Below are 27,050 nucleotides of genomic sequence, written 5' to 3'. Positions count from 1 at the left end.
AGAGAGAGAGAGAGAGAGAGAGAGAGAGCACTAAATAGCGCAAGTTAGATATTATTGTAATGTTCCGGACCTTTTGAAATTTTAATTGAATACCCCTGGTGTAGACAATTAACCACTATTATTTTTTACAATTCAGTCAAACTTCAGTAGTGGAACAAAATTGCAGTTTGTACAGTAGAACAAAATTAAAGAAGTAATGAATTTAAATGAGAGAAAAAATGTTACTTACGAGAAGGAAAGTTAAATATTTGCCTCAGTTTCATCACCAATGATAATTCAGCTCAAACCATAGTACTGTATAGGGGACAATAAATACTTTGAGCATTTAAAACAATATTGATTAATAAATACATGACATGAGAAAATGTAGAGACAAATAACGACAGGATTTAAATTGATGTGTAAATTCATCTTAGCTGAATAAATTGATTTTGGAGTCTGACAGTTTTTAAGCATGTCTCATGTATTTCTAGTACTCTCACCAATACACTTGAGTTTTGAAATACCAGAGAATCATTTATCGTAAACAGTTTCCCCCGTATGGGCAGTCATGTGATACTTCATGTTTGTCTTTCGTGCAAATGTTTTACCACAAACTGAACAACAAAATGGTTTCTCCCCTGTATGGATAGTCATGTGATATTCCAGGTTTCCCTTTCGTGAAAATGTTTTACCACAAATTGAACAAATAAATGGTTTCCCCCCTGTGTGGACAATAATGTGTTTTGTCAGGTTTCCCTTTAGTGAAAATGTTTTACCGCAAACTGAACAACTAAATGGTTTCTCCCCTGTGTGGACAGTCATGTGATTATTCAGGTAACTCTTGTGTGGTAATGTTTTACCACAAACTGGACAACTAAATGGTTTCTCCCCTGTGTGGACAGTCATGTGTCGTGTCAGGTTGCCCTTTAGTGAAAATGTTTTACCACACACTGAACAACTAAATGGTTTATCCGCTGTGTGGACAGTCATGTGATTTGTCAGGGTTCCCTTATGTGCAAATGTTTTACTACAAACTGAACAACTGAATGGTTTCTCCCCTGTGTGGACAGCCATGTGACAGTTCAGGTTTCTGTTTTGTGAAAATGTTTTCCTACAAACTGAACATTGAAATTGTTTCACTCGTGTTTTGGATTCAATGTGTTTGTCCAGATGTCTCTTGTTATCAAAGCTTCCAGCACATTCAGAGGAGCTGATTGATGTTTTTCCAGTATTACAGTCCATATCACTTACAGGTACCTCATTGTTTTGCAGAGGGTATAAATCTGACTGAGGTTTCTTAGTCTCCTCCCAATCTCTACTGTCATCAGTCTCACATTCAGAGGAAGGTGACGTCTCTTCAGCAGCTGGTTGTAGAGGGTTTAAATCTGACTGAGGTTCCTTAGTCTCCTCCCAATCTCTACTGTCATCAGTCTCGCATTCAGAGGATGGTGACATCTCATCAGCAGCTGGTTGTAGAGGGTTTAAATCTGACTGAGGTTCCTTAGTCTCCTCCCAATCTCTACTGTCATCAGTCTCACATTCAGAGGAAGGGGACGTCTCTTCAGCAGCTGGTTGTAAAGGACTATCTGGATCTGATCTAGCTTCCTCTCCATCAGTTTCTGTTTTCAAATGCTCTGCCTCTCTGTTCTCCTCAGCTTTTCTTTGATGAAGCTGTGAGTACTGAGCTTCCTTTTCATCATCTTCACTTTTCACAGGAGTGAATGACAACTTGATATCAGCCTCCTCCAGACCTTGAAGCTGCGCTCCCTCCTGACTGGTGCAGAGTTCAAGCTGCTGGACATCTGTGGAGAATAATGAAATACATTTATTTGTTTTAGTAATCTCATATTAATCTCTCGATTATTGTCATAGAAATTTCATACAAACACTTTTTAAATAATTATATAATAGTCCAAATGAGCTCCACCTCAATCAACGTCAACAGTCAAATCCTGTTTTTTTTATATCTCTGCTTCCTTTTTTCTGCGCTTTTCAGGTTTTTGTTTGTAAGGAGGTGAACAACGTAGGTCATAGTCCTAACTTCACTGGACGAACAACAGACTGCCTTGTTTTTTTGGCTCCTGAAGGAGAGCAGATAACTTCTTTGCCCCGTTCTCTCCCTGTTCACATCGACATTTTGCCAGTCATAAGGAAGAACAATTCTCTTAATTTCTGAGGAAATCTCTCTGCCACACAGAGTTTATTGCCACACAGCTTGGAGCTCCGGAGCCAAGTTTTAACCAAGAACCTCTAAGGACCATGTCGACCAATAAGGAGTCATCTCACAGTAAGAAGCTTTGTGTCTGGGCATGTTAGGTCATAGTGTGTTTATTACCTTGTTTTGTTTGTTTACCATTTTGTTATAACATGTTCTTGTGTGTGTTCATGGACCGCTGAGTTCCGTTAGTGCTGTGAAGAAACTACTGTTGTGTTCCATACTGCTGCAATAGTGTTGTGTTAGATCATCACTGCGAGTGAAGTTGGCAATTGTGACTTAATCAGTTTAAAAGACCAAAACCGCAGACACCAACACAAACACTTCAAGAAATCATGGTGTTCATGTGTTTCTTTTAATGACAGCAGTCAATATAGCAACTGAACAATTATTTGAACTGTACATTGAACTAAACATCAGAACATTTCTTTTTCAATTATCCACAATTTTGTCACTGCAGTGTATCTTTCTGGGCTTCTGGAAGAACATTTCCAAAGCCTCTTGATATTTATTTAGGGTGCATTACTTAGGCTCTTTTCTGTACTTGGACCCGGAGTGTTGTCATCTAAACCACATGGGAGCCTTTAAAAAACGCGTATATTGTTGTCTGCTTTTCAGCTGGCTGACGAGACATATTTTCTGACGTGTGCTCTCTGTCTGCTGGTGGGAGTGTGCTCACCTGTGTGTGTGTGTGTGAGCTCACCCATGTCTGTCTGTGTGTGTGTGTGTGTGTGTGTGTGTGTGTGTGTGTGTGTGTGTGTGTGTGTGTCTGTGTGTACGACAGAGAGCAGAAATGACTTGTAAACGTGCGACCAAGTAGAGACAGAAATGACATGCCGTCTGTAAATAAGTTAAATAAAATAAGACTATTTAGTTTGTTTGATAAAAGAACAAGGTGTAGACCTGTTCTATAGGAAAGGGAACCTTAAATGACTTCTGTTGTGATCTGGAGCTACATAGAAAATACAATTAAACCAAATTAACTCAACCTTCAAGGGGGGGCGGGGGGCCCCCAATATATAATGGTAGGGGAAACACTGTCATCCGACTTTGTCAAAGTAGTTTTTCGCTTAGTGCACTATGTCTCTGAGATGTAGTACAGTAAAAAGTACAATATGTACCTCTGAGAGGTAGTACAGTAAAAAGTACAATATGTACCTCTGAGAGGTAGTACAGTAAAAAGTACAATATGTACCTCTGAGAGGTAGTACAGTAAAAAGTACAATATGTACCTCTGAGAGGTAGTACAGTAAAAAGTACAATATGTACCTCTGAGATGTAGTATAGTAAAATGTACAATATGTACCTCTGAGGTGTAGTATAGTAAAATGTACAATATGTACCTCTGAGGTGTAGTGGAGATGAAGTATAACGCAGCAGAGTTTTGAAATACTTCAGTACAGTCCCTATAACTCCACTTCAGTACATGAGGTGAATACTTCCTTCCTCTCTGGTTTGTCAGCAGTTTAAAGTGATAATAAAACAGAGAGAACCAACCTGCTCTGTGTAACCGAAGCTGAGGGTTGAAAACAGCGTCCAGTAGTTTCCGTTGTCGCTCGTTCTCCTCTTTTGAACGACAAAGTTCCTCCTCGTACTCTGCTATCGTTCTTTCAAACACACCAAATATCTCTTCAGCAGCCGCAGTTAGTCGCTGGTTGACTAAACATCTCAGCATTTGGACTTTAGACATTTTCACTAAACCACTGCTCACTCTGACCTGCGCAGTGTTGCTCGGGTCCGTCTACTTCCTGCTAGCATGCTAACGTCATTAGCTTCCGTGAGACACCAGGAGACAATCCGGACGTTTTCAATGAAGCGAAACAACTCAGAGTCCACTCAGACAGGTTCACGTGGACTTTGTGGGTCGATGAAAAACACAGTTTAGTTTCTATCGAACAGAGACTCCGACTAGCGCTGTGTAGGTCCGTCTCCGTCTATTTCCTGCTAGCACGCTACGCTAGCTTCGTTTAGCATCTGTGGCTAACAGAGATGAGTCTGAGGTCAAACACATGCGGGCTCTGCTGGTTCACTCCGGTTGTACCTGATGAACTGTATGACTAAACGAGTAGGACTCACGGGGGAAACCGGTTTACAACCAGGAGGGAACAAACTCTTCAACCAAACTCTGAATAGCTTCGGTGAATGATTTTCGGTGCTACTTCTTCTTCTTCTTCTTCTTCTTCTTCTTCTTCTTCTTCTGAGTTTATTGGCGGACTACAAACACACGTTTAAGGTTCATGCTGCCACCTACTGTACGGGAGTGTTTAACAACATGACTTTATGACATACAGTTGTGGTCAAAAGTTTACATACACTTGTAAAGAACATAATGTCATGGCTCTCTTGAGTTTCCAGTTATTTCTACAACTCTGATTTTTCTCTGATAGAGTGATTGGAACAGATACTTCTTTGTCACAAAAAACATTCATGAAGTTTGGTTCTTTCATGACTTTATTATGGGTTAACAGAAAAAGTGATCAAATCTGCTGGGTCAAAAATATACATACAGCAACATGAATTAGCAATTTTGGTGACTTAGAAAGTTGTGTCAATGAAATGAGCTTCATAGCATGGCCTCTTAACTTCTTGTGAGTGATTATGAGTGACTACAGCTGGTGACTTCTCTGAGGCCATTTAAATAGGGCTCATTGGATACAAATGCCCACAAACGCTACAATGGGAAAGTCAAAGGAGCTCAGCATGGATCTGAAAAAGCGAATCATTGACTTGAACAAGTCAGGAAAGTCACTTGGAGCCATTTCAAAGCAGCTGCAGGTCCCAAGAGCAACAGTGCAAACTATTGTTTGTAAGTATAAAGTGCATGGCACTGTTTTGTCACTGCCACGATCAGGAAGAAAACGCAAGCTATCACCTGCTGCTGAGAGAAAATTGGTCAGGAGGGTGAAGAGTCAACCGAGAACCACCAAAAAGCAGATCTGCCAAGAATTAGAAGCTGCTGGAACACAGGTGTCAGTGTCCACAGTCAAGCGTGTTTTGCATCTCCATGGACTGAGAGGCTGCCGTGCAAGAAGGAAGCCCTCGCTCCAAAAGCGCCACCTTAAGGCTCGACTGAAGTTTGCTGCTGATCACGTGGACAAAGATAAGACCTTCTGGAGGAAAGTTCTGTGGTCAGACGAAACAAAAATCGAGCTGTTTGGCCACAATGCCCAGCAATATGTTTGGAGGAGAAAAGGTGAGGCCTTTAACCCCAAGAACACCATGCCTACCGTCAAGCACGGTGGTGGTAGTATTATGCTGTGGGGCTGTTTTGCTGCCAATGGAACTGGTGCTTTACAGAGAGTAAATGGGATAATGAAGAAGGAAGATTACCTTCAAATTCTTCAAGATAACCTAAAATCATCAGCCCGAAGGTTGGGTCTTGGGCGCAGTTGGGTGTTCCAACAGGACAATGACCCCAAACACACATCAAAAGTGGTAATGGAATGGCTAAATCAGGCTAGAATTAGGGTTTTAGAATGGCCTTCCCAAAGTCCTGACTTAAAATCCCATTGAGAACATGTGGACAATGCTGAAGAAGTCCATGTCAGAAAGCCATCAAATTTAACTGAACTGCACCAATTCTGTCAAGAGGAGTGGTCAAAGATTCAACGAGAAGCTTGCCAGAAGCTTGTGGATGGCTACCAAAAGCGCCTAATTGAAGTGAAAATGGCCAAGGGACATGTAACCAAATATTAGCACTGCTGTATGTATATTTTTGACCCAGCAGATTTGATCACTTTTTCTGTTAACCCATAATAAAGTCATGAAAGAACCAAACTTCATGAATGTTTTTTGTGACAAAGAAGTATCTGTTCCAATCACTCTATCAGAGAAAAATCAGAGTTGTAGAAATAACTGGAAACTCAAGAGAGCCATGACATTATGTTCTTTACAAGTGTATGTAAACTTTTGACCACAACTGTATGTCATTTAAACACAATCCTTGTATTATTATAAATACAAACATATTGTTAAAGTTACTTATTTTGAGTCTTGTGTTCTGAACAACTCAACAACTGTGCAGCCATGTCCACCTAAAGGATGTATTCTTCTATATCAGGGGTATTCAATTCAAATTCCAAAAGGTCCCGATTGAGAAAATCTCCTCGGGCAAAAGTCCGTAAAATTACAATAATATCTAACTTGGGCTATTTAGTATATTATATATTATAAGAAGCCTAGTAGTAGTAACAACGTCTCTGTGTCGTCAACAACTGTCAAAGAAATAAAGAAAGTACACATCAATTATAATTTAACAATTATTATTCTCAGTTTTCAAATTTAACTGGATGGATTATAAATAATACATAGAAATACATGAATACATGTTCTTCATTTCAAGTAAAATAAGGGCTTAAAGGGTTTAAAGAATAACTGACATGTGAAAAATGTGCATCTTAAAATAAAGTAAATTTTAGAAAAATTAATTTCACTGAATTGCTCTGCAGCTTTAAATTCAGTTAATTCAGGTGTGAAGTGAAGTAAATCAAAAAAGCCCCATTATTATATTTTTCTCATTTTCTAACAAGAGAAATGTGTGAGCATGGACTTTATCTGTGGTTATTAATAAACCACTTGTTTCAGCTCTATCCTCTCTGTTAACATTATAGTTGGTCAATGAATTCACATGTTAGGATTCTGATCATATTGGGCTCTTAGGTTTATTTTCTGTGTCTTCATTTAAGATGTGAGTGGGTACGTTTGATCTAAAGAGTTGTGCTTTGTCTCGTAGTAACACTTCACATTATTGCTTTTAATAATCGTCACGGTCTCTGAACATATGAGACACACTGGTTTTAAACTGTCCATGTGAAGAATGAACCTATAAGAGTCTGTTCATTGTTGGTTAAAGACTCTGGTCTCTCTGGTCTCTCTGAACACTCTTCTCTCTTTGGAGAACGTCATGTGAAACAACTTCTCTGACTCACGTTATTCTTCTACTCTTCGCTCTCTTTCCTCGTCTCTCCCTGTGTGTGTAAAATCACTCACTCGAGTCAGGAAACGTGTGAGAATACTCATATTTGATTGGCTGAGCTGCATCAAGTGATGTGATTTACAACGCATTGGTCGGTGTGTTTCCTGCACTGCTGAACAAGTGCTGTAAATGCTGGAAAAGCTGCGCTGGTTAAAATAGAAGTGCTCCGTCCAAATTTTATAATTCTCAATTATCTATCGGTTTTAGGTCCAGGGTCCAGATACAACGGCATCTGGGTACGGATCCAGACCGTGGTCCGCCTATAAGTGACCCCTGTTGTATATGCTATTTTTTCTTTAATCAATGTTACACAACCACCTCCTTGATTACCTGCTCGATCATGTATGACTGAGTTGTATCCTGCCATAACAAAATCTAGATGTGGTCTGAGCCATGTTTCTTGAATTTATACGTCTGGTTTATCATTTAAATCCTTTATGACCTTCTTAAATTCCTGTCCATTTGCTATCAAGCTTCTGGCATTCCACTGATAGATGTTAAGTACCATTACTAGTTTAATCATTAGACAAATCATAAGTGTAAAGGGTTCATCATTTCTTGTATTCTGTGCTTGAAACACCAAGGTACTCTTTTGCTGCTTCCACTATTGTTGTGATTCTCTCATTCCTGTCATCTAACCCAATGTAAACCACTTTACATATGAATGCTACAAAGTTTACTTTATCCACTAGCATGGTTCCGTCCTTTATCAAACACAACTATGACTTTTAAATCGTTATTTTTAGATTTCAGCTCTCTGCATTTGACTAGCACTCGCTCTCTCGACTGTTTCATCAGACTCTGCTTCTGAACTGCTTGAATTACTACCATGGCCAGTCGCGTATAGGTGGAACTCATTGACAGCCAATGAAATTGCAGCATTATTAACTCTGTCCAAGGTGTGGTAGTCCTTCGTACATGGGCTTCAGGGACTTCGCTGTCTCATACTGCACCATCACCCATGAAAGGATCATCCAGTTCTCATTCATGACCGCATACGATGACATGGTGCCAGATGAAAAGGTGATCTTCCTTGCAGTTCTAGAGGGAGGAGGCAACGATGGAGGAGGCCCTGTCCTTGGGTGGGAGTGTGTTGGTGCAGGAGGTCCGAAAGGTATGAAGGGGCGAGATTGTGAAGGGCTTTATATGTGATGAGAAGAATCTTGAACTGGATTCTTTGCTGTATGAGGTTTTGAAGGACTGGGGTGATGTGATCTCTGGTGTGGGAGTGGGAGAGCAGACGGGCAGCTGAGCTCTGGATGTATTGTAGTTTGTTGATGATTTTGGTGGATGAGCCGTACAGGATGCTGTTGCAGTAGTCCAGTCAAGAGGTGATGAGAATCGGGAGAGTGACTGGTCAGTTAGTGGGGGATTTACAGACAGAGGGTTGGGGTGGCGGGGCTGGAAGGGGCCAGTTAGTTGTAGATGGTCTCAATTTTTGCTTTGTAGAATGCCAGGAAGGAGTTGCATTTCTCTGCTGTTGAGGAGTGGGAGAGATTGTACATAGGTTTGAGGAGTTTGTTTATTGTGGAGAAGAGGACCTTGGGGTTAACGGAATCGGAGTGGACGATGCCAGAGTAGTAGGTGAAGCGTGCGGTATAGAGAACCAGTTTGTATTGCTGTATGTATTCCTTGTAAGCCAGAGTGTGTACTGTGAAACCATTTTTGGTGGATAATTTGTCAGTGAGACAGAATGACAGGGATGAGGGGCAGATGGACTTGATGTTACAGACAGTGATGGTGCGCGGGTGTTTGTATGTAATATCAAGGTTGTGGTCAGTGATGAATTCATTGATGATTGGGCTTTTGTTGCTTAGTGACCGGGTGTTGAACAGAGCAAGTTTCATGGAGTGTTTTGTGATTGGTTGTGAGGATTTGGGTAGGGTTCTATGGTTGGCTGGATTCACATGCTGTTTGTTATGATGATATAATAAGGGAGTGGGCGTGTGGCTAAAACTGAATAAAAATGTCAATTTGTGGAAAAAAGGTGAGCGGAGGAGCACACACACAATGCCACACAATGCTAACACATGTGCAATACCTCTGAAATTTGATGGCACTCTCCTGGTGTTGGTACTCGTGCAGCAGACAGTCAATCAGGTAGTGAGCAGACACAGAGATCCTGTTCCAGCCATCTGGATCACCGTACTCTCTGAAGGGAGCTGGCTTGGTTTCCTGTCTGATGAACTGAGTGATGGTTCTTTGGTCATACTTTCATGCCTCACCATCCATGATGTTTTGGCAGCTGAGGAGTTAGGCCAGGTGAGCAGGTTCAAATTTCAGGTGCATCATCTCCATGATCTGCTTTGCCATGTCGGTGGGTGAGTTGCCTGTCCGCCTGAGCTCGTCCATGTCCGATTTACAAATGGTCTTCTTGTAGGTCAGTATTGCTGGCAACAGGTTTGTGAACCTCTTTGGGAGTTTGTCCAGCCACACTGGGTTGTCAGCGTACCACCTCTTCCTGCACACTTTGCAGCACAGCCTGGATGACAACAGGTAGTACTGTCCACTGACACCAACAATCACACAAGGTATACCAACACCTGCAGAGGCAACTGGAGGCCGGGCACAACCTTCAATACATGGCAGTGTCATTGTTCCTCAGTCTAGCCATCAAGTTATCATTCTCTGGCTTCCATATGAAAAAGGGATGGAACTGAAAGTACTTTGGGGGAAGGAAGATCAGAGATACTGCCAATTAATTCTCGCTGGGGAGGGCAACGCAACCATGACACCATCTTCATGGGGTTGCGCACAGGAATGGAGCCTGGCCAGAGACCCATCGATACCAGCTCTGTCTTAATCCAGATCCTCTGCTGTTGTGAGTAGTATTTGGTTCTAAATGTGTATCTGGATCTGAGTTCCAAATACATTCTCATTTTATTTAAGTAAATAGTACAAATCTGTAAAAGTATAAGTAGCGTACTAGTGGCCATTTGTCAGAAAAATCTAAATGTAACATGACTCAAAGAGCCACTGACGCACCATAAATATGTGGTATATGCAGGATAAAGAGTACATTAACCATGAAATGTTTCTGGGTTTCTTATGATTTATTTCTGCAAAAACAGGCAAACGAAAGAACTGCAGTAGTTATGGTGAAAACATTGGCTGAAAGTTCCAGCTCATTAAAACAAGGAACTTGAACTGAAATCTTTGCTGAATATGCAAGATTCTCCTTCCATCAGACAAAATCACGATATCTCAAAGAGATGAGAAAGAAGGATGTAGACAATTAACCACTATTATTTTTTACAATTCAGTCAAACTACAGTTGTGGAACAAAATTGCAGTTTGTACAGTAGAACAAAATCATGGAAGTAATTAATTTAAACTGGAGAGAAAACATTGCTGAAGAGAAAGAAGGTTAAATATTTGCCTCAATTTCATCACCTATAATAATTCAGCTCAAACCATAGTACTGTATAGGGGACAAGAAATAATTTTAAAACATTTAAAATATGAATTAATAAATATTTGACAATACATAATACATGAAACTTGAGAAAATATCATAGAGACAAATACCAGCTGAATAAACAGAGTTTGGGGTCTGTTTCAGCCTGACAGTTTTACGAGTTTAAACATGTGTCATATATTTCTGATACTCTCACCAATACAATTAAGAGTTTTGAAATTACAGAGACGAGAGAATCTTTCATCTCAAACTGAACAACTAAATGGTTTCTACCCTCTGTGGAGAGTCATGTGTCGTGTCAGGGTTCCATTTAGTGTAAATGTTATACCACAAACTGAACAACTAAATGGTTTCTCCTGTGTGTGGAATGCCATGTGTTGTGCCAGGTTTCCCTTTTGTGCAAATGCTTTACCACAAACTGAACAACTAAATGGTTTCTCCCCTGTGTGGATAGTCATGTGTTTTGTCAGGTTTCCCTTGTCTGCAAATGTTTTACTACAAACAGAACAACTAAATGGTTTCTCCCCTGTGTGGACAGTCATGTGTTTTGTCAGGTTTCCACTTTGTGCAAATGTTTTAGTACAAACTGAACAACTAAATCGTTTCTCCCCTGTGTGGACAGTAGAGTGTTTTTTAAGAACACTATGGAATGCAAATGTTTTGCCACAAACTGAACATTGAAATGGATTCACTTGTGTTTTGGATTCAGTGTGTTTCTTCAGATGTCTCTTGTTGTCAAAGCTTCCAGCACATTCAGAGGAGCTGATTGATGTTTTTCCAGTATTACAGTCCATATCACTTACAGGTACCTCATTGTTTTGCAGAGGGTATAAATCTGACTGAGGTTTCTTAGTCTCCTCCCAATCTCTACTGTCATCAGTCTCACATTCAGAGGAAGGTGACGTCTCTTCAGCAGCTGGTTGTAGAGGGTTTAAATCTGACTGAGGTTCCTTAGTCTCCTCCCAATCTCTACTGTCATCAGTCTCACATTCAGAGGAGTGTGAAGTCTCATCAGCAGCTAGTTGTAAAGGACTATCTGGATCTGATCTGGATCTGGCTTCCTCTCCATCAGTTTCTGTTTTCAAATGCTCTGCCTCTCTGTTCTCCTCACTTTGTCTTTGACGAAGCTTTGAGGACTGAGCTTCCTCTTCATCCTCAAGCACATTTTTCAGATTGTTTGAACCTGATCGGCGGTCTCCGTTCTGTTTCCAGTCATCACTGTCATCAGTCTCGGGTTCAGAAGAATCTTCAGTCTCGTCATCAGTATCTGGATCTGATTTCCTGCCTGGTTCTTGTCCTCCACAGTCCTCTCCATCAGCTTCTGTTTCCATCTGTTCAGTTTGTCTTTGATGAAGCTGTGACGACTGAGCTTCCTCTCCATCTTCACTCTTCGCAGGAGTGAATGAGAACTTGATATCAGCCTCCTCCAGATCTTGTAGCTTCTCTCCGGTCCAGAGTTGGTCCTCTTTAATGTGTGGGGGCTCTGGGTCCTCCTGGTCCAGACTGGAGCTCCACTCCTGCTGCTCTTCTTTAACCACCAACAGCTGCTGGACATCTGTGGAATATAATGAAATACACACCTTAAAAAACTATATTACATGTTAACAACTAATCCACTGACATCGCTACTTTCTAATAATGTGGGGAGACATGTTGCACATTTTGTAGGACATATTTGGACCTCATTCAAACTTAAAACCGATGTGTTTTACCTGGCAGTGAGACAAAGTTTTTCTTTGGGGGAGTTGTTCTTGTTTCTATAACATTAGAGTAGGAGTCAGGTATAGCCTGTGCCATTTTGTACACCCTATTTGGTCACTGACGGTAATTGAGTCACATGGTGTTGGGGATAGCAATGGGGATATATGCTGTTCTGTAGTTTAGTTTGATGAATGGAAGGAGAGGGGGTGAGAGATGGAGTCTTCTTTTTTGCTGACCGCTATTGTCGCTATTATCACTTATCATTGTTTGATGCTGTTGATTCCCTTTGTACACCAATGAGAAATTATTTTGAACGGTTTTGACTCTCCTGGCTGTAAGACCTGTATGACTCCTCTTCAGCCTGAAGACGGCTATGACCTTTGGCCCTCTTGTCTGAGGGAGCATCTGAGGGAGGGCCTCTTGGAGAACCTGTGCACCTGTGCAGGAGTGTATCCATCTCCTGGTGGACCAGCTGAACTTCTAAACTCACCTGCATTTGATAAGTATCTTGTTCTTGCTTTTTAAACTGTACTTAGGGCTGCTTTAAAGTAACCTGCTTTGAACTGTCTCGATAGCTGTACTTAGGCCTGTCTCAGTGGCCTCAGTTGTGAAATGCTATCTGAGTTTCTGCTTGTTTGAAACGGCTTGTTTGATCAAGCCTGGTTCACTGATTGCAAAGGCGGAGCTTCCACTCCTGGCAGACAATGAGCAATCAGTAGATAGCTGTACTTAACCACTGCTGGAGGCGTCAGCTTTCAAGCGTCTGGCAAACAAAGGCAACAGGCCGACTTTTTCAAGCCCGACTTCGTCAAGCTAAGACTTCTCGAGCGTGTACTACCATGTGTTTGCATCCTATCTCTGTCCATTCCTCTGCCCGGCGGTCACGTAGACATTGGGCAGCTTTCAGGAGCCGTGACCCCACTAACCTCATCTATTCTACTCTCTCAGCTCGGGGCGAGTAAATGGTGGCGGGGGGGCTCTGGAACTGCCAGTCGGCAGTGCCGAAAGCTGAGTTCATCTCAGGTTACGCTTCCTTGCTCTCCCTTAACTTTCTTGCTCTAACTGAGACCTGGATCACACCAGAAAACACCACCACACCCTCAGCTCTGTCAGATGTGTCTCTTTCTCTCACACTCCCAGAGCTGTGAGGCGGGGTGGTGGTACTGGCCTGTTAATTTCCCCAAAATGGAAATACTCTCTTGTCTCTGTTCCTCAGTTCTCCCCGTCCTCTTTCGAATTTCATGCTGTTACTGTCACTTATCCAGTCAAGCTCACCATTGCTGTTGTGTATCGCCCACCAGGGCCTCTTGGTGAGTTCCTGGAGGAGCTCGACACATTAGTCTCGCACTTCCATGACGATGGCTCGGTGCTCATCCTGCTCGGTGACTTCAACATCCAGACCGATAAGCTTGAACCTCTTCTTTCATTCCTCTCCTCCTTTGACCTTTACCACTCTTCTTCTCCTCCTACCCACAAGGCCGGCAACCAGCTGGATCTTATCTTCACTCGGCACTGTTCTACTGCTAACCTCTCTGTCACTCCCGTCGAGCTCTCTGACCACTATTTCATGTCCTACTCCCTCTCCCTATCCTCTGCTCCATCACTTCCTCCACCTACCCACATGGTTTCTACCCGGAGTCATCTCCGCTCCCTCTCCCCTGCTGATCTTTCCTCTTCTGTCACCTCTGCTCTCCCTGACCCTGAATCCTTCTCTCTCCTATCCCCTGATACTGCTACTGATCTTCTCCTCTCCACCCTTACTTCTTCTTTGGACAAACTCTGTCCCTTCACCTCCAGGCCTGCACGCCCAACTCCACCTGCCCCGTGGCTGTCGGACTCAGTGCGTACTGATAGACGGAGCCTAAGAGAGGCTGAGCGTAAATGGAGAAACGGCAAACTCCTGGAGGACCTTCTTAACTTCCAAGCTCTTCTTTCCACTTTTTCCTCCTCTCTATCTACTGCTAAAGCTGCGTTCTTCCGCTCTAAAATCCTAACCTCTGCTTCCAATCCTAAAAAACTCTTTGAAACTTTCACTTCACTCCTCCAACCCCCACCCCCTCCTCCTACTTCCTCCCTTCTCCCTGATGATTTCGCCAACGTCTTTGACAAGAAGGTAAACGATATCAGATCCTCCTTCTCTCAGCCCCTCTCTCCCTGTCCAATCCTGCCCCCACAGCTCTCCCTCCCATCTCCACGCCCCATCTTACCCTTTCTGGCTCCTCTCTCCCCTAACAAGGCCCTCAACCTTGTTACATCTAACCGCCCCACCACGTGCTCCCTTGACCCGATCCCTTCCCCTCTTCTTCAGTCTATTGCGACTCAACTCCTTCCTTTCCTCACCCACCTCATCAACACATCTCTTGTTTCAGGATGCTTTCCCACGGCCTTCAAGATTGCCAGAGTCACCCCCCTTCTGAAGAAACCATCACTTGACCCCTCTGATGTCAAGAACTTCAGACCGGTTTCTCTTCTACCCTTTCTATCCAAAACACTTGAACGTGCTGTCTTTAACCAACTGTCTTCCTATCTCCACCAAAACAGCCTTTTGGACCCCCACCAATCCGGGTTCAAAGTGGGTCACTCGACAGAGACGGCCCTCCTTGCAGTAACAGTCGCTTCACGCCGCAAGAGCTAACTCTCTCTCCTCTGTCCTGATTCTCCTGGACTTGTCTGCGGCGTTTGACACTGTGAACCATCAAATCCTCCTCTCATCCCTCGAGGGGATGGGCGTCTCAGGCTCTGCACTCTCCCTGTTTGCATCCTACCTGACGGGTCGATCCTACCAGGTGACCTGGAGGGGGGCCGTGTCGGAACCACGCATGCTGACTACGGGGGTTCCACAAGGTTCAGTCCCGGGCCCCCTTCTCTTCTCGCTCTACACAACATCTCTGGGTTATGTTATTCGCTCGCATGACTTCTCCTACCATTGTTATGCCGATGACACCCAGCTGGTCTTGTCATTTCCCCCCGGTGACACCCAAGTGGAGACGCGCATCGCTGCGTGTTTGGCTGACATCTCGAAGTGGATGACGACACACCACCTCAAGCTCAACCTAGACAAAACCGAGCTACTGTTCCTCCCGGGGAAGGGTTGCCCGCACCGGGACCTGTCCATCACCATTGATGATACCGTGGTGACGCCAACTCGGACTGCGAGGAACCTGGGTGTGACCCTGGATGACCAACTGTCATTCTCGGCAAACATCTCATCCATCACACGCTCCTGCAGATTCCTGCTCTACAACATCAGGAGGATTCGTCCCTTCCTGACTGACGAGACGGCGCAGGTTCTCATCCAGGCTCTTGTCATCTCCCGCCTGGACTACTGAAACTCGCTACTCGCCGGAGCCCCGGCGTCGGCCATCAGACCTCTGGAGCTTGTCCAGAAAGCCGCAGCTCACCTGGTGTTCAATCGCCCCAAGTTCTCCCACACAACTTCCTTTCTCCGTTCTCTACACTGGCTCCCTGTAAGAGCTCATCCAGTTTAAGACTCTGGTGCTAGCCTACAGGGCAGTGAAAGGAACAGCTCCTTCCTATCTCCAGGCTATGGTCAAGCCTTACACCCCCGCCCGACCACTTCGCTCTGCTGCCTCGGGGCGATCGGTCGCCCCGTCGCTCAGAGGACCTGGCAACCAATCGACCCGGTCACGGCTGTTTTCTGTCCTGGCCCCACAGTGGTGGAATGAACTTCCCACTGATGTCAGGACAGCGGAGTCGCTGCCCATCTTTCGGCGCAGGCTGAAAACCCACCTCTTCAGGAAGTGCTACCCTGAGCCTTCCACTTAGCACTTATTGTTTTCATACTAGCTTGTTGCACTTATTGTATTCGTATTACTTATAGCACTAACTGTTTTTCTTGTTTCTGCCCTGTACTTTGGCTCTGAGTTATGCTCTGCTTCATGCTCTTAGATGCTTGTTTGGAAAAGGAAATGTACTTATGACTTCTGGTGACTAGTAGTTCTTTTGATTACCAATGTTGAATGCACTTATTGTAAGTCGCTTTGGATAAAAGCGTCTGCTAAATGACTGTAATGTAATGTAATGCATTAACTGCAGCATCATGCCTCCCGCGGTAAGGTCTGCTAGGCTGGCAGAGGTGGAACACCTGATGGGTGAGGTTCACCTCCTCCTGTCAGGGCAGTTGAATCCAGCCCAACCTACCCATTTCAAAGCAGCGAGAAAAAACGAACAAAGAATCGTAGCGCTAGTTAAAGGTAGGCAGCTGCCACTCATGGTATCACACCATGTGTGTGGGCTGGGACGAGGAGCTGATGATGAAGAGAATTATGTTAAACGTAATTTGTGTCCTGATTTTTTATTAAATTATAAATTTTGTTTTTGTCCTGTTTATATTTAAATGTTTGCATCCTCATTTCAATCATTCACTTGTCTTTTGCTTTAACAATGTAGCTTCTCAATCATATATATATATATATATATATATATATATATATATATATATATATATATATATATATATATATATATATATAATTGTTAAATTCATGCATCAGCTGGTGATTGACATGAGAAGAGTTTAACAAAACATCCAGCAGGTGGTGGTATACACTCAAATGGAAATTAAGGAGCTTTTATTTCATAACTTGGAGTTGTTGAAGCGTGATATCTTATTGTGAAGGACAGAACTACGATGTGTTGACAGCATTGATGGTCATTTTGGCGACTCTGAGACAAGTTAATATCCCCGAAAAACCAACAGCACCAAGTGTTTACAACGAGGACAGAAGTTGGTCCAAATATGTGGATATTATTGCAATGTTCGCTAAAAAAAACTGTCCGGACCAGGAAACAATTCTGTTAACTCCATTATGTAACATGAACAGATTTTAGATTTCAAAACGCTGCACGTTCTCATCTCATCTACGTTGAGTCTTAAAGTGTTTAATGAACCAACCTGCTCTGTGTAACCGAAGCTGAGGGTTGAAAACAGCGTCCAGTAGTTTCCGTTGTCGCTCGTTCTCCTCTTTTGAACGACAAAGTTCCTCCTCGTACTCTGCTATCGTTCTTTCAAACACACCAAATATCTCTTCAGCAGCCGCAGTTAGTCGCTGGTTGACTAAACATCTCAGCATTTGGACTTTAGACATGTTCACTTAATCACTACAACTATTCCTCCAGATAAACTGTCCAGTCTACTTCCTGCTAGCATGCTAACGTCATTAGCTTCCGTGGGACACCAGGACACAATCTGGACGTTTTCAATGAAGCGAAACAACTCAGAGTCCACTCAGACAGGTTCACGTGGACTTTGTGGGTCGATGAAAAACACAGTTTAGTTTCTATCGAACAGAGACTCCGACTAGCGCTGTGTAGGTCCGTCTCCGTCTATTTCCTGCTAGCACGCTACGCTAGCTTCGTTTAGCATCCGTGGCTAACAGAGATGAGTCTGAGGTCAAACACATGCGGGCTCTGCTGGTTCACTCCGGTTGTACCTGATGAACTGTATGACTAAACAAGTAGGACTCACGGGGGAAACCGGTTTACAACCAGGAGGGAACAAACTCTTCAACCAAACTCTGAATAGCTTCGGTAAATGATTTCCGGTGCTACTTCTTCTTCTTCTGGTTTTACGGTGGTTGGTTCCGGTACTACTTCTTCTTCGTTGGCGGTTTTACGGCAGTTGGAAGCCACAGCGTCGCACTACTATTCTTCAGGCCTTATTCTCCTCCAGTCGTCCTTAAGCTAAATAACCACTTCAGTTTCAATATATTCACAACACAGTTAAAATACAGTATTTAAAATATGTGTTGTCTAGTGTGAACACCTACCCTTAAAACTAACTAACCTCACCTTAAATACTAAACACCGTCTGTTGTTGAGCACATGTACAAATGTATACTTTAAACAGGTATTATGAAAGATATTACTTTTAGTGAGTTTCATAAGACTGTAGCTGTTTTATCATCATTTCTTGTCTTTTGTGTTGTCAAGCAGGTTTGAGATCCCAGAAGAGCTGCTCTGAAGTTAAAAGAATAAAAAACGGACTAAGAAGATCAGGCCAAAGCACACAGAGCATATACAGTGTGATTAAAATAAAATGTATAATAGTCGATTTTTGCATTCATGTGATGTGATTATAATAATGGGTCTGTTGGCAGTAAGTACTGGAAAGTTTGGTGATCATACTCGGTGTGTGTTTTGTAAACTGTTGTATGTGTCCTCATAAGAGCAGGACGGTCGAGTCAAAAAGAAGAAGTGATGCTGCATATGTCGGGACGTGGTAACAGGTCTCTCAGTCTCTCATGATGAGACAGTGTGCTACCATTGACCATATAACGAAGTTTATCCTTTCCGCTTCAGGTCTGTGTCTGTGAGAGGAAAAGAAATCGAGTAATGTAGCTCTGATTAACCAAATAAGGAAAGTATATCAAGTGATATCAAGTCAATACACTTATTGTAAGTCGCTTTGGATAAAAGTGTCTGCTGAATGACTGTAATGTAATGTATATCCTGTTAGATCATGATGTGTGTGTGTAAAGATGAATAGGCATGAGCAGCTAGGTGAGGAGTGTGGAAATGAGGATGGCTCAACGGGACAATAAACAGAGAGGGCTCAAAATGTCATGGAGTGAATTTGATGAGTCAAAGATGGGAGATGGGCACGTTGAAGCGTGCCCATCTCCCATCAAAAGATTGAGTGGGGATTTGACGCTGAACACCGTCCGGTACTCGGCTGAGACCACTGGACATTGTTCGAGAAAAGCATCAGAGGACTCCGTCTCTGTTCACGTCAAAGAGAACGCTGTTCGTGAGCAAGAATTGGCTGACGGAGATTTTCCTCTCCCCCTGTGTGAAACTGGATAATGAAGGACGCTACTCTGACTTTGTACGGAGCCCAGAGGACTCCTGAACAAACTTTGTTGTCCCTCGCAGGACAACAAAGTTCGTTGCTAGACGAGTTGAGGCCAGGCCAGCCCTCCACTCCCAAACCACAAAGGATTTATTACCTTTCCATCCAGCCTTGGCACAGTAGGAATTTAAAGTTAAGATCAGATCGTAATTAATTGAAGTAAAGTAGTATTATTTGTGTGAGCTGTTGCTATGCCCTTGGTAATTATCTTGCAATAAATATCTAAACTGCATTTAAAGTAAATATTTCTGAGAATTCATTCACCAAGTACTTATGGCTGTAAAAAGTTAAAGTATTACTGTGTGCATAACAATAGAGTTCTGAATGGTTGTCCTAGTTCCTAGTCCACTAAACCACCCCTTATAGCTTAATCCTAGCTATCTAAACCTATCCTGGCACCTTACCAAGAGCCTAGATCCATTAGAGGAAAGCTGCCATTAACTGACACGACTGATAGCTGCATTCGGCCAAGAAGGCCTCTCGGCCGTGTGCAGTTACCGGAGGAAGCAGGGTAGACGTCAGGAGGGACAGTAGTGAGCGAGCCAGGCGAGTTTCCTCAACCACCAGCTTTGTAACCTTTTTAGAGAGAGCTGGTTTACTAGTTAGCCCTGTATCGGGGCTTGAAACTCCCAGATCTATCAGTGTGTACATTTCCTGCATCATATAAGGACATATGCTCAACTGTCTTAGTGATAACAAGACTTGGAGCCACTGGTTTAATCATTAAACATTTATTGTGATTAAATGTAACACTATGATTTTAAGGTAAAATCTTGATATGAAAAATGACCAGTATAACTATAGATGTCATTTAAGTGGAGAACTTCATCCAAGTTAAACAGAGACCTCCACACCCAGTTCCTTTGATTTCAGTCCCTGGAATGAAGAGTCGGTTCCCTTTCACCAGACCAGTGAGTAGCCTACAAATATTCCAACTAGCTTTCTGCATTAACGTAATACACAGACTGTGAAGTTTCGTTAACGCTAACGTCAGACACACCTGAGAGATCCGCACTCTATTCAGTGTATTTATTATAGATAACACTCCAAAAGCTTGAAGAATAACTTGATATAGTTCAAGAATTATTTTAATCAATACATACATGACACATGCAAAATTACAAAATACTGCAGAGACAAATAACAGAATCTAAATTGTTGTGGAGCATCATCTTAGCTGGAAAAAGCTTATTTTGGAGTTGGTATCAGCCTGACAGATTTGAGCTGATCAGTGTTGAGTTTTTCCCTCAGTACTTCAACCTTGAAGAAAATTACAGCCTCGTTCATTTCTGCTGCTCTAACCAACACACTTGTGATTTTTTACATAACAGAGCCGAGTGAATCTTTTGTCGCAAAATGTACAACTAAGTGGTTTCTCCCCTGTGTGGACAGTCAAGTGTCGTTCCAGATCTCCCTTCTGTGTGAATTTTTTACTACAATATGAACAACTAAATGGTTTCTCCCCCGTGTGTACAGTCAAGTGTCGTGTCAGATGTCCCTTTTGAGCAAATTTTTTACCACAGACTAAACAATTAAATGGTTTCTCCCCTGTGTGAGTAGCCAAGTGTCGTCTCAGATTTTGCTTTAGTGTGAACGTTTTACTACAAACTGAACAACTAAATGGTTTCTCCCCAGAGTGGACAGTCAAATGTGTTCTCAGATTAAAATCGTGTGCAAATCTCTTACTACAAACTGAGCAACTAAATGGTTTCTCCCCTGTGTGGACAGTCAAGTGTCGTCTCAGAACACTTTGGCGAGCAAATCTTTTGCCACAAACTGAACAAAGAAATATTTTCACTCCTGTTTTGGACTCGGTGTGTTTCTTCAGATGTCTCTTGTTGTCAAAGCTTCCAGCACATTCAGAGGAGCTGATTGATGTTTTTCCAGTATTACAGTCCATATCACTTACAGGTACTTCATTGTTTGGCAGGGGGTTTAAATCTGACTGAGGTTCCTTAGTCTCCTCCCAATCTCTACTGTCATCAGTCTCAGGTTCAGAGTAATTTAAAGTTTCATGGGTAGCTGGTTCTAAAGGACTATCTGGATCTGATTTCCTGGCAAGTTCCGATCCTCCACAGTCCTCTCCATCAGATTCTGATTTCAAATGCTCAGCTTCTCTGTTCTCCCACTTCTCTCTTTCATAAAGCTGTGAGAACTGAGCATTCTCTTCATCATCCTCACTCTTCACAGGGACAGAAGTGAATGGGAAATTGATATCAGCCTCCTCCAGCCATTGAAGCTGCTCTCCCTCCTGACTGGTCCAGAGTTCCTCCTCTTCCTCTTTAATGTGTGGGGGCTCTGGGTCCTCCTGGTCCAGACTGGAGCTCCACTCCTGCTGCTCAGGGGGAACGACCTCTCTTCTCATCAGCTGGACATCTGTGGAGAATAATGCAAAAAACATACAGACATCTTAGAAAAACTTTAGTTTAATGTTAACGCATATTCATTAATTAAAAGTTAATTCAAAAGCTCAATTAAAATGAGCTCCACCAACAACAACTGTCAAATTCTTATTTTGCATTAATGCATGAGTAATAGTAATCTCACAACCTAATGGTTAATAGTATATAACAGTCAGAGAGCAAAGACCGGTAGAGTCACGTCCTTTGGCCAGGAGCAAAGTTTAGTCCACTGCTCCGCTGGCCCCTCCTCGGAACCAACAGCAGGCTGTCGGTGGTCCAGGCCAAATTGCTGGGCCTGCTGGAGGGAAGAGAGACACGGGAAAACCAACACCTGGGATGGCAGGGAGCAGACTGTCGGACCCTGCTCCAGTAAAGATGTTTTCTAAAGGGGGTCTGGGGCTTGAAAACACCCCTTCCTCTACCCATGCTTCTCCAGCCCACAATAACCCTCCTTCTCACGAGCATGATCGTTTTCACCTCCCCTTTCCTGGAAGTTGTCGCGACTAGATAACCCTCCCAGCACAAGGCAGCTCCTCACCACAATCCGATATGCTCTCTGGCCCTGTAGCGAAATCCTTTCGAACTTCAGCACTGAGTCGTCCCTTACATGCTGCCTCTTCAATCTAGTTTGTTGAAACCCGTGTTGCAACTGGATCAGCTAAACAACCTCCTGTGGTTAAGACCTTCAACCTGCAGCTTCCTTACCTGAGGGCTTCATATCCTTCAGCTCCAACTATACCAGCTGGTGTCCTTCCCTTACCTCACTTCCAAGTCACTGGTGCGGCGCCATTTTGACAACACTCTCCCGCTCCCGCTGGTGTTCTCCCTCCTCAACCCCAACAAGCTGCCACTAGGGTCCATCCTCTCCCTCCACAATATCATGCTTGGTATCACAGGAAACTAGAAATTCTGAGGTTTTTAATGCTCCTGAACTCACCTTGCACTGAATCACATAGCGACTGCTGTCAACAGGGAACTGAAGCAGTCAAACTTATTTAGTACTTAGTATTTCACCAAGGACTACGTTATTTTCACCCAAAACTGGAGATACCTCAGAGCACTGTGGGCCTTTGCAATCTCCATGTATCTGCCTGTATAGCATGGAGCTCTTTGATCATATGAATACTGATCAATATTTATTGTGTTTATTAATATTTTAACGTACACAACTTCACGTCTAAGGTCATGGTTCTCTGCTGGAAAACGATGGATTTCACCCCCTGGGTTGGAAGTGAGTCACTGCCACAATCAACGGAGTTCAAGTATCTCAGGGTCTTGTTCACAAATCAGGGAAAAATGGAGCGAAAATGGACATACGGTTCAGTTCGGATTCAGCAGTAATTCAAGCATTGTACTGGACTGCTGTGGTAAAGAGGGAGCTGAGCCGGAAGGCAAACTGAACCGGCTAGCGTCTATGAGTGGCAGATCTTTCTCTTTGGTACCACTCACAGTGCTTGAAGTGCCATATATAACTTACAGCTCCATTTGAAAAGTTTACAGCCAAGTAACAAGAACATTTATCAGACCTCCTTCAATCCTTCTGTATATAACCTTCCCTCTGCTAATGAGGCGAAGAATCTTATACAGCATACGCTCCCTTCTGGCCATAAGTGGGTTTAAGATCTGACATTGGGTTAGCAACAGTCCTACGGTTGATCAACATCTGCCCCCAGATGGACGGTCTGCCTCCTCCCTTTCATCACCCCGGTTGAAAGTTCTGGTGCAACAGCTAAGGATGAGGGAGCAGAAGGGTGACGGCCCCAATCCTTCATTCAAACATTAAGTCAGCCTGGAAACCCCAACCCTAACCCTTGGAAGAGTAGCTCCTGGACCTGGATAAGAATAGAATCCCTGTGGTAGCATGTATTCTGCGATTCCTCAGAAAAGGCACACAGTTTATTTGAGTACGGTGAATGAGCACGACAGTCTAACCTGGCCTTTGTTATGGCCCGCTTTTGAGTAGAACCCAAATGCCACCCCATAGTACCTTGCCTTCAGTTATGTGCTGCCCTTACCAGAACACAGCTGCCCAAACTGCTGCAAACTGCAAAATCTTTGTCACTATCCGGATAACACAGACCTTGCAGCTTACTAACCCTGTGGATTAGAAGTATGTTTCATCTGCCTTGAACTCAGCAGATGAGCTTTCCAGAGGCAAGAGGCTGCTCAAGCTAGTAGCTCCCAGTCGCTGGGCCAGAGGGCCTTCTATCCAAGTGAAGATGGCACCACAGTTAAGTTCTGGCGAACCATTTCTGGACTCAAATCCTACGTCCCTAATCTTCAGCCAAAGAAATTGTTCATGGACACCCCCAACCACAGTCATTATTGTCATCGACCTACAGCTGCCATGAACCCTTTGGCCCAAAGAAAGGGTCCAATGTCTCCTACCTGGTTCGGATGGGAAAGTTTTCGTGGCAGAGGTCGGTATTAAAGGGGGAGGACCTATAGGCGCCCCGTTTGTAAGCTGAATGCCTTACATGCCATCCTGGAGGAGGACGCTTTGCCACTCCAAGATGCTTCTCACAGACATCAAATATGAAAATCATATTTGAGGGGCGGCTGTTGTGAAGAGCAGGTCTGGAGGCAGAGCTGTCTGAGGAGGAACTGGAAGGGGATTGATTTGATCAGCTTCATATGGGATTGAGTTCATTTGTGACCTTTTGCACTTACCAGCAGCAGAACCCTGGGCTCTCTACTGGTAACAAATATTTCTCTAGTATTTATTATTCATATTTTTGGGTTGGATAAAATCAGCATTGGCTGTGGCAGCCTCATCTGCCCTACCACCTGTTGTCCACAAGAAATCCCAAATGAACTGGATTCTTGTGTTACCAATATTAGAAAAAAGAAGGCTCCATGTGCTATACATACATATACATACATATACATATATATACACACACACACATATATATATATATATATATATATATATATATATATATATATATATTCTACAACCCTTTACTTACAGCCTCTCCTCTCTGCTCTGCAGCCTCCAGTTCAGTCAAAGTTTAAGAGAATTTTTGTCATGTGACTCTCAGGCGAGTCAATCATGGCTTCCTAGCTGGGCTGAAAGATGCAGAATCATTTTTTTTTTTACCGGATCTGATTAGAGTTAACGGTTTATTTAGGGCGGAATTTTAAATTACACATGTTGTTGATGAAATATCACAATTTTAAGCGTAGTTTTAGTTTATTTTTCTTATTGAAGCGTTCGTCACACATGATGTGTTCAAGGACCATTGGAAAGATAAAAATCTGATGATGGCAGTTTTTACAGCTTCTTACGGTGATAAATGGTGTAATTTTGGCAAATATTTAAAGAAAACACGCTTTTCCATCCCGCCGGTGGGTTTTGGAGTTCAGAGGGTTAATCCCAGTATAACATACAGTCCTTATTGGGGAATATTCCACGAGCACACTGAGAAAAATACTGCTGCATTAATGTGTAATCTTGCAACTTACTGCTGTGGTTTCCTTTATGTACTGTTGGCTAGTTTAATCTACAGCGTTGCTGTCCTGTGAGAAACGCGTATCTTTAACAAGTCAAATATACAATAGTATCCTCTGACACGAGTGGATTAGAAGTGCTGAGTTGCATAAAATGAACAATACTCACGTAAAGATCGAGTACCTCCGCACTGTGCCATGGCTTGTATGTGAAAGGTTCGACCGTGTCCTGCAGCCTCGGCCTTCTGTCGTGCTCTGCGCCGCGCCATCGCTTGTCTGTGCAAAACCCGACGACGTTCTGCAGCCTCCGGTGTTTGTTGCGCTCTGTGCCGAGCCATGGCTTGTCTGTGCGAAGCTCGACGACGCTCCGCGGCCTCTGGCGATTCCTGTGCTCTGTGCCGAGCCATCGCCCGTCTGTGCGAGGCTCGACGACGCTCCGCGGCCTCTGGTGATTCTCGTGCCCTGTGCTCCACCACGGCTCGTCTGTGCAAAGCTCGACCGAGTTCTGCCGCCTCTGCCTTTTGTTGTGCTCTGCGCTGTGCCATGGCTATTCTGTGCGAGTCTTTGCGGCGCTTTGCAGCTTCCGGCGTCTCATTTGCTAGCTGTTGGCGTTTCTTTATTATATAAAGTGCCCGTCGATACTTGGTCTGCTGTTGTGTTTCTGTCGTGCGAGATACCTTCCTTCTCTCCGACTCCCTTTTTCTGCGACACTCCGTTTGTTGTAGTGTTTCTGTCATGCGAGTTACTTTCTTTCTCTCTGCGTCCTTTTTTCTGCGACACTCGCTTTGTTGTAGTGTTTCTGCCATGCGAGCTCTTTTCTTTCTCTCCGCATCCTTTTTTCTGCGCTTATCAGGGTTTGATTTGTAGCGCGGCATAGTGACAGCACAACCACGAAGCCGAGACCGTCAAATGTGCAAGAAGGACCTCTGGCAAGTCACCGAATCTGTAGAGGAATGGTGATATGGTGGTTATTGTTTATATGTCGATCACAATAGATAACAATGCAATGCATTCACAAAAGCAAATGCAGGAGCTACATAAATGGACTGTAGTGAATATAAACAAATCAATTTTGCATGCAGAAACACTTCAAATGGTGACTACTGTCACTGTGTAATGCACGTAGCATGAAAGTTGAGCAACATGCACGATGTTTACTGAAACGTTGCGTGATGTGGGAAATCGTGATTAAAATTTTTGTGCAGGGGTTCAATTAATTTTTTGGGGACTAAAACAACGGTAATGTTATCGCTACATATTTAAACAAAGTAGAAATAGTGTCAAGCAACAATATAGAAGTTTTGACCACAACGATGGAGGAAAATAAAATACGAACGTTGTTCCATAAATGCACTTAGTTACATTACATCAGTGCGGTTGTTGTTTGTGGTATCAGTACTTGTATTTAAGTAAATTATACAGAGTGAACCTGCTCTTTGTATCTTCAACAGTTCCTCCTCGTACTCTGCTGTCGTTCTTTCAAACACACCAAATATCTCTTCAGCAGCCGCAGTTAGTCGCTGGTTGAACTTTGAAACTTCTCCTTCAGACGATCAGACGGTTTGCTCACTCTGACCCGCGCTGTGTTGCTAGGTTACGTTCGCGTCCGTCTACTTCCTGCTAGCATGCTAACGTCATTAGCTTCCGTGGGACACCAGGAGACAATCCGGACGTTTTCAATGAAGCGACACAACTCAGAGTCCACTCAGACAGGTTCACGTGGACTTTGTGGGTCGATGAAAAACACAGTTTAGTTTCTATCGAACAGAGACTCCGACTAGCGCTGTGTAGGTCCGTCTCCGTCTACTTCCTGCTAGCACGCTACGCTAGCTTCGTTTAGCATCCGTGGCTAACAGAGATGAGTTTGAGGTTAAAAAACGCCCAGAAAATGTGCACATAAGTCCTCTTAAACGAGCGTATTCACACTGTGATTGTATATGATGAACTACGTGATGCAGTAGTGGGACTGACGGGTACAACCCTCTTCAGACGGACTCCGCTTTGCTAATTTTAGCCTGGTTAGCCTCAGTCAG

At 43.4% G+C, this 27,050-nt stretch overlaps 1 protein-coding gene across 1 annotated transcript; it reads right to left on the bottom strand.

Annotated features, from left to right (window-relative positions):
- On the bottom strand, nt 1-27,050 carry LOC137868449 (zinc finger protein 91-like). Its single transcript, XM_068705235.1, is given in 8 exon segments — nt 1-1,784; nt 3,695-3,938; nt 9,483-9,715; nt 10,814-12,145; nt 17,207-17,404; nt 20,462-21,538; nt 25,187-25,960; nt 26,447-27,050. Coding segments are annotated over 7 exon segments (5,061 nt in total). The 5' UTR covers nt 25,893-25,960; nt 26,447-27,050; the 3' UTR covers nt 1-513.

The sequence above is a fragment of the Cebidichthys violaceus genome, unplaced genomic scaffold (genome assembly GCF_023349555.1).
Source record: "Cebidichthys violaceus isolate CVI_PGR_0920_01 unplaced genomic scaffold, fCebVio1.0.p SCAF_111, whole genome shotgun sequence".
In the NCBI taxonomy this organism is placed as follows: domain Eukaryota; kingdom Metazoa; phylum Chordata; class Actinopteri; order Perciformes; family Stichaeidae; genus Cebidichthys; species Cebidichthys violaceus.
Note: the sequence above shows the minus strand (reverse complement) of the source record. Positions and strands in the feature narration are given on the sequence as shown.